This window comes from Gadus chalcogrammus, chromosome 1 (genome assembly GCF_026213295.1).
Source record: "Gadus chalcogrammus isolate NIFS_2021 chromosome 1, NIFS_Gcha_1.0, whole genome shotgun sequence".
Lineage (NCBI taxonomy): Eukaryota > Metazoa > Chordata > Actinopteri > Gadiformes > Gadidae > Gadus > Gadus chalcogrammus.
Genome location: NC_079412.1, coordinates 26,651,447 through 26,659,229, shown reverse-complemented (window position 1 = coordinate 26,659,229; position 7,783 = coordinate 26,651,447). Strand labels below are relative to the sequence as shown.

General features: G+C 50.3%; 1 protein-coding gene across 2 annotated transcripts; it reads left to right on the top strand.

Moving 5' to 3' along the window:
* Positions 1–120: 120 nt before the first annotated feature.
* Positions 121–5,777, top strand: kiaa2013 (KIAA2013 ortholog). 2 transcript variants are annotated; one of them, XM_056598797.1, is made up of 3 exons: positions 121–1,590; positions 1,947–2,800; positions 4,180–5,777. In XM_056598797.1, the coding sequence occupies exons 1-3, from the start codon at positions 633–635 to the stop codon at positions 4,210–4,212; spliced, it is 1,845 nt and encodes a 614-aa protein (XP_056454772.1). In that variant the 5' UTR covers positions 121–632; the 3' UTR covers positions 4,213–5,777. The 2 variants fall into 2 exon arrangements, with proteins under 2 accessions (XP_056454772.1, XP_056454779.1); XM_056598804.1 differs by having other exon boundaries at positions 4,478–5,774.
* The last annotated feature ends 2,006 nt before the right edge of the window (positions 5,778–7,783 follow it).

The window sequence follows — 7,783 nt, the reverse complement described above, 5'->3', positions numbered from 1 at the left end:
AACTGTACAGGATGACATGTACCACAGCGTGACCGTGCGTCTATATCATGGACTATATAAAGCACATGAGCAAGATACATAACGCTGCCGTAAAATTATTTTACGGCATTTACGGTCGTTGCCATGTCGACCCCAACCCCCTTTACGGCAGTCTAACCAGAAGTGTCGACGAAATATTGGATGTTTGCAAACAGTTCATGTCCCGAGAAGAAAAAAAACTATATTTCAGCAACGAAACATGTATATTCGTGGAGGTTCGAGCATAGGGTGACCTGTTCATGAATGGGATCGACATTGACAGCGAGTTAAGGAAGTCACGATGTAAGAAAAAAGTCGCAAGTTTAATCGGGAGCTACTTCACTTTGCCAGCTAACGTAAGCTAACCTTAACATAACAAAGCCTGTCTGACAGGTTTGCTGAATGCACAGCTTGCATTAGACCATGACTACGTGCTCATTCATACCGCAGATGGCAGCCTATCACGGTTAGCATGGTTCACGTTTGATATCAAAGCTTCGTTAGGGATTTGCATAGTAGGTGTAGAAGTGTAGGCGCAACGTATTGTAAGGACGGTATTTGCAAACCGTTTGCAAAGTGAGGAAGTTCCGAGGAGTCAAACCTTCTAACGCACTATGTGGCTCCAGCAAAGGTTAAAGGGTCTGCCGGGCTTGCTGTCGAGCAGCTGGGCAAGACGACTCCTCATAGGACTTTTGCTGTTTCTGATCTTCTACTGGTACCTGGGCGAAGACCGCGGCTTGAGGTTTTTCAGTAGTTCGGTTAAGTCCGGCGGAGTGGCGGGCCAGTGCCTACAGAACGAGATCCACAGGTGGAAGTCGCTGGTCGAGCGAGGAGAGGGGATCTACAGCACTGCTCAGGAGAGTGTGGACACACCCTTCGTATCAGGTAACGGCCACATTCTGGTCGACATTGACTCTAACAAACTGTGGGTGGCCTCTTCCCCCCTGCCCGGCTCGGCTCCGGTCCACCAGACGGAGTACTCCCCGGTGGTAGCCGTCAGCCTGCCGGGGAAGCGGGCAGAGGCGCGGGCCACCATGCTATGGTTCCGGAAGGGCTCGGTCCTCTCGGTTCGCTGCCTCCTGCCCGCCACCTCGCAGTTGGCCCGGGACTGCCTCACCGTCCGGGAGGAGTTCATCGCCCACCGCAGCCGGCCCAACGTCTACCTGCAGCGCATCCACGTCAGCAACCCGTCTGAGCGTAGTGCCACGCTGGAGGTGGCGGTGGAGCCGCCCCCCTTCGGCAGCCGGTTCTCCTCCTCCGTGGAGAAGATGGAGGACAAGGAGGTGATCATCTCGTCGGGACGCGTGCCGGTCCAGAAGAACCAAGTGGTGCTGGTCGTCGTGGCGACCACAAACCTGTCCGGCCGCATCCAGGTGGCGGCGAAGTCGGACGCCCGGGAGAGCGTGCTGTCGGTGGTGTGGACCTCGGAGCCTGTGGAGGCGTCCAAGGCGGAGGAGACCTTCGGCCGTCTGCGGGACGGGGCCCGGAAGGAGCTGGCGGAGCTGCTCCGGGCCGACGTGGAGAAGCTGGTCCTGGACCACCGACAGGCCTGGCTGGAGCTCTTCATCTCCGGTCAGTACGGAAACCACTCTCCGACAATATCATAATAAACATAATAAAAAGATAAACATAAACATAATAGACATTATGTTGATTTTAGCACCATAAACGGTGGAAATATTGTGGTAATTATTGCTTTGTGTGGATTTGAGCTGTGAGGGAAAGCATTGTATAGAGATAAGCGATTCTATTTTCTATTATACTGATTTTCAGAAATCCCATTTGTCTCGTCTCAATTGAACTCGACCATTGCCTGGTAATACGCTGGTGCAAACTGCGCTCTTGTTTCTTTGCTAAAGGCTCATGTAGTTCAACAGGCCTCCCGGTCCGATGTTGACATAACCAAATCCCCTCTGTTCCTCCTCCAGGGGTGGAGATGAGGAAGATCACGGACGCCCACACCCCCTCGAGCCGAACGGTCAACACCACCCTCTTCTACATCCTCTCCAGCACGGCCGCGCCCCTGCTGGACCGGCGTCTGCCGGAGGAGGAGCGCGCCGCCCTGGAGTCCAGCCTCAACTACGCCGACCACTGCTTCAGCGGGCACGCCACCATGCACGCCGAGAACCTGTGGCCCGAGCACCTGGGCAGCGCGGCGCAGATCCTGCAGCTGGCCACGCTGTGGACCCTCACGCTGCAGAAGCGCGGCTGCAAGGTGCTGGTGGCGGCGGGCGCCCACGGCGTCATGCAGGGCATGGTGCTGAGCTTCGGCGGCCTGCAGTTCACCGAGAACCACCTGCAGTTCCAGGCGGACCCCGACGTGCTGCACAACAGCTACGCGCTGCGGGGCATCCACTACAACCAGGACCTGATCAACCTGGCGGTGCTGCTGGACGCCGTGGGCAAGCCCTTCCTGCACGTGTCGGTGAAGCCCCAGGAGAAGCCGGTGAAGCTGTACGCCTGCGAGGCGGGCTGCCTGAACGAGCCCGTGGAGCTGACCTCGGAGGTCAAGGGGCACGTGTTCCCCGTGATGGTGACGCAGCCCATCACGCCGCTGCTCTACATCTCCACGGACCTCCGGCACCTGCAGGACCTGCGGCAGACGCTGCACCTCAAGGCCATCCTGGCCCACGAGGAGCACATGGCCAACCGCTACCCGGGGCTGCCCTTCCTCTTCTGGTTCAGCGTGGCGTCGCTCATCACCCTCTTCCACCTCTTCCTCTTCAAGCTCATCTACAACGAGTACTGCGGCCCGGGCGCCAAGCCCCTGTTCCGGAGCAAGGTATAGGCCCCGCAAACACACAGCCACACAGCGCCCTCTGCTGGGGAAGCCCCGCCAGCCGCTCGATCGCCTCCTATGTCCTGCTTGTGGTGGCCAAGACTTTTCTATTTCCCCCCTCTACCAGTCCTGCTGGTGCTCCTGTTTTCCCCTTGATCACGGTGTGGGCTCTCTCCTGCTATCGGGTTCTCCCCATCTGTGGACGTTCCCCTGCTGTTTTGTTTGGTTGGTTTCGAGTTTGGCGCAACTCCACTGCCCCCACCCTCGCCATTTTCTCGTCTCCCCCTCAGTCGAGAGGATGGAGGGATTCTGTGTGCGAAAGAGGCTACAGTAAGAGATCACTGAAACCACTATCTTTTAAGATGTGTATTCGTCTCTGCGAACATATTTCTTAGTTTGCATTGAAAGTACCAGGAGTTGACCGTCCTTCGTGTAAGATTTGCATACAGTGGAAACCATTTTTCCCTCGAATTTGTGTTGACACAGGTGATCAAAATTAATCAAACTTTAATGTATATGTAGCATTTTTCTTGATGCATTTCAAACTAATGCATACCTAAATAACCCTTTCCTAGAACTAGGCGGGCCAAGTTTAAGTTTTATTTAAACATTTCCTGGTGCCTTCAATTGTAAAGCAGTTTGTCCAATATTTGTGTGCTATTTCTTTCTATTTATTTCATAAATTTCTTTTAGCGAGCAGCTTGAATTGAAAATACCCTTTGTCAATGTAAAGTCATGCATTTCCTCTAAATGTCTGTAAAACACATAATTTGGGGGAACAATCTTGAATGTTTTTGAAAGACTATCTGCTACCCTTCATCTGCAATGTTTTTTCTGTGCTATTTTCTTGTCCTTGTTTGGCTGGTGTTTTCTATTGATTCACTCCTGATTAAACTGACACAACCCACAGCTTTGCTTCTCTCCTTCTTCCCCCAAACCTGTGGTTCTCAACCTTTTTTTTTGCGCTTTGACCAAGTTTTTAGGCTGTTTAAATTTCCAACGAGGTAGCATTGTCACTGTGAACGTACCATGGCATTGCATCACACTGTTTGTATACGTGACGTTTATAACATCTCTTATAGCCTAATGAAAGTATTATTACTACATGAAATATATCTATCAGGCGACCCTGTGGCGAGTCCCGACCCACAAGGTTGGGAACCACTGCCCTGAACAGATCTGTTGCTATGCTTACCCATGCACATAACCAGCTCACGGTCGGAGAAGGCCCGTTCTTCAATGTCTCTGCATGCTTCTTCTTCTGCTTCCAATAACAACTGTAAACGGCGTGGGAGTCCGGCCACGTTGCTTTGCCTTGCATGAGTGGCTTGTACTGACCCTCCGCCCTCCCTCCCTCCCTCCCTCCCTCCCTCCCTCACCAGGACGCCAGCATTAATGAGGAGGTTGCCGCTTAGCTGGAGACCCTAGCTCGTGGGTCCCCAGGTACTGCAGATGGCCTCTCTGGGAATACATTTTAGATCGGTGGTTGCTGGTCAAGCTGTGGGTCATGGATCCTTTAAAGCAGCGATGATTGATATGCTCTCCTGTGGCCCTTGTTGGGGGAATTCGGAGGGGGGGCGGCGGCGGGAGTAACAAAGCCTGCAGAGCAATTGGCCATTTCGTGGCATCAAAATGGGCGTTGGCGTGCCGGTGTTCACGTGATTCTATTGGTTTCCGCAGGATGACCCAACCGTGTGAAGGACGCTGGCCACCATCGGGATAGTGAGTGTTACTAGTGGGCTTCAGTCAATATGGAGGCAGAGGACGTTTAGAATCAACACATTGATACCCATTGAGATCCAAGGGGCGGTGGTGCATGGCCTATATTAAAACAAAACCAGTGAATGGTTTCATAATTACTTGATTGTTGTAATGGTAATGGAAAAATTGTTGGGACTGGTGTAGGTGGGTAGCCAGTGAACATGAAGAATTCGTTTTAAAAATGTTTACTTTTTCTGGGAATGTTCTTTAAACATTTGCACTGTCATCCGCTTGGTAGGCAGTTGGACAGTTAAAATGTTAATTGTTTGTTATTCTATCATGTGTTGATATGAAAGGCCACAATACCTAGAAAGGGTCCGGGTAGGTAACTGCCCTCTCTTTGTGAATGTCTCATCCAAAATCCACAGTAATTTAAATTCTGTCTATATGAAGCTCATGTAGGCAGGTTGATTTGGAAAAAAGTTAAATTGACAACCCTTATTTTGTGGGGGTTGAATGTTTGTGCTTGCATGTGTGTCTCATTAAGTGTGTGTAGTGTTTTTGTTGAGGTTTCCATGTTAACTTTTCACATCAATATTCACCTTTCCTGGATTGAGTGGTTTTATGATTTATGTTTGCTTACAGATTTCACCACATTCACATTGTTTCTTCGGTAGGCTATTTAAGGGCTTAAATCTATTCCTTTGTTTTTTACTACTGAATGTGCCTTATGTAATTTATTTTGATCATATCTGCAGTCAGACCACACTGCTCTGATATAGCATAATGTGATACTAAAGTACGTTTTCCAACTACACCAAGTTAATGAACATTGAAATGTTCTGTTAAAATGTGTAAATATTTAATTAATGCTAGGCCTTTCTGATGTTTCTGCATTTTCCTGTGTCGAAATCTGAATCTGATCATATGCAGTGGTGTTGAAGCAATAAAGATCTGATTTTGAATGTGATGTAGCCTACTCCTGGCGTCGATACTCCTCAGATGTTATCTAACACCTAACCCAACCACATTCGCTTTGTGCCAAACACTAACTAAGAGTAGTGAGGCTACATCTGTTTATTCTCTGAAGTCTGATAAATTGCTGCTGGAAAAGAAAAGAAAATGTCGGACATAGTTTGTATCCCCTAAAATAAAGTGAATCATTGATTGAATAGCAACTCTTTTAACAATGAACACCCCTGACTTTTACGCGTAGTAAAACACTGAGATTGATTCACAAATCGAAACTAGCTATTAATAGCTATAGCTATTATATGACCTGTATTACATATAGGGCATGTTAGGTACATTATGAATCATAACAATTTCAGAAATTAATGATTTTTTTTTGTGTTAAGTTCGCAATTGCAGGCATAATGTGTGGTTGAGTGCGCACGTGGACCCGATCCGTGCCAGAGGAACACATATAAGCGGGCCTGGTCAGGGCCTTCTGCCAGCCTACAACATTCATATCTCAAAAAAATAAATCTCTAAATATCCTCATTAAAATTATCGGTTAAAAAAACTACTTATGAACGTAGCCAAATAAACAATATCACAATACAACAATATAACAGCGCCAGCGACAAGCATAATGAAATTGGCTCCATACATTTTTTCCATATGAGATAAAAGGCCTGCGCTACTATTGTCTTCAAAACAATACAGCCCTGAAACACGCCTCCCTGACACAACCCACCACCCCCGGCCGAAAGGAACCACATCGAGCCAAACCCGCTCCGGTGCGCGCATCTGGTCAGGACCGCTGCTCTCTAATGGGAATAAATGTTGATCGGTGCTGCTCGTACCCGGGAGCCCCTACACGAGACCTGAACCTGCCCTGTAGATCCACAGGCCCATGTCATCGTTGAAGTTCATGAAAAAAGAATGTTTCGCATCTGGGACTTTGTCCTCGGCCTCTTTAAAAGGAACGCTCTCCAAGATCCAGAGCAGGCGGACCAAGAGGCGGCGAGTCGGCCCAGGGACGGAGGGCGAAGGCGAGTGTGAACTCTGCAGGTGTGTTTATATGATCTAAAAACATTAAAAAAGAAGAAGTTGTTTTTATGTGTTTTAAAATAGCAAAATAGGTTACATACATTTTATATATAGGCCATATAGGCAAAACGGTGTTATCTCATCGAGGCAAAAAGTGTATTTATTTTGGGTTCAGTTATAAATCCATTAATACTATAAGTTCTATAGTCATAATAGTGCTATAGCCCTATAGTAATAATAAAAACAAACATGCAAGCTTGTTTTTTGTATAAATATCAAATTATACTGTTGTATAGGGCGGCTACTAAGTATCCTTAGTAATTGTAAACCTTGTATCTATCCCATCGCAGGTGCTCCATAATCACCGGTGGTGGCAGCAGTCGCTCGGTCCGTCGCATCCTGGCCGCCTGCCTTCTCTCCTTCGCTGCCCTGCTAGGAGCCGTCTCCGTGGACCTCAACTCCAGCTTTGATCTGTTGCGCGCCACAGAAGCAGCCTACGATGAACTGACCTCGTGCAGGACGATGGCTATACTGCAACTCGTGGCTAAACTCCAAACGATGAGAAGTCTTTGGACGCAAAACCTAAGCAACGACCCGTGGGAAGCAATGACCTTCTCTGAAGTTATCGTACCCGTGTTTGACGGACTATGCGATCATGACGCGCCCGGTCTCACTGACAGCCACGGTCTTCCCTGCGACGAGGACCTCGCGCGTTTTTGTACAGACGTTTATAACGACGTGCAAGAGCTCCGGAACTCCACATGGAAGGAGGACAACATGCAGGGAAACGGCACCCTGGCCTTTTCCCTGGTGATCGCCAGACTCCTCGACATGTGGGGCACGGCCGAGCAGAGCGTGCTCATGGCCAAACGATACTCGGCCTGGAGAGACGTGCTCTCCTCCAGGCTCCTGCAGGCGATCATAGAGCTCACCGACCAGGCGGTCCACCTCCCGCCCGCCGACACCCGGACGGGGGGCTTCCGCCGCAAGTGGACCACCACACTCAGCCGCCTTGGTTTCGCCAGGGTCATGTCCGAGACGCTGAGCGACTGCTGGCTCCAGAACGTCGACCTCAGGCCCAACCTGACGGACCTCCTCGAGGACCCCTGGGAGACATCCGGACCCCCCAGCGGCGATCCCGCCCCCCCCCCCCTGCTCCCCCCCGCCGCGGGGCTGCACGCCCTGAGGGACGCCCAGGAGTGCCTCCTGGAGGGGTCGGTGCCGGCCTTGCGCCGGGCGTCCCGCGAGCTGTTCTCGGGGCTGAGCATGCGGGTGTGCTTGCTGGCCATG

Bases quoted from the DNA above. Each gene is read 5' to 3' on its own strand.
- kiaa2013 (XM_056598797.1), top strand. From the start codon at position 633: ATGTGGCTCCAGCAAAGGTTAAAGGGTCTGCCGGGCTTGCTGTCGAGC. The intron at 1,591-1,946 runs GTCAGTACGGAA...TTCCTCCTCCAG, and splicing joins GCTGGAGCTCTTCATCTCCG to GGGTGGAGATGAGGAAGATC. The intron at 2,801-4,179 runs GTATAGGCCCCG...CTCCCTCACCAG, and splicing joins AGCCCCTGTTCCGGAGCAAG to GACGCCAGCATTAATGAGGA.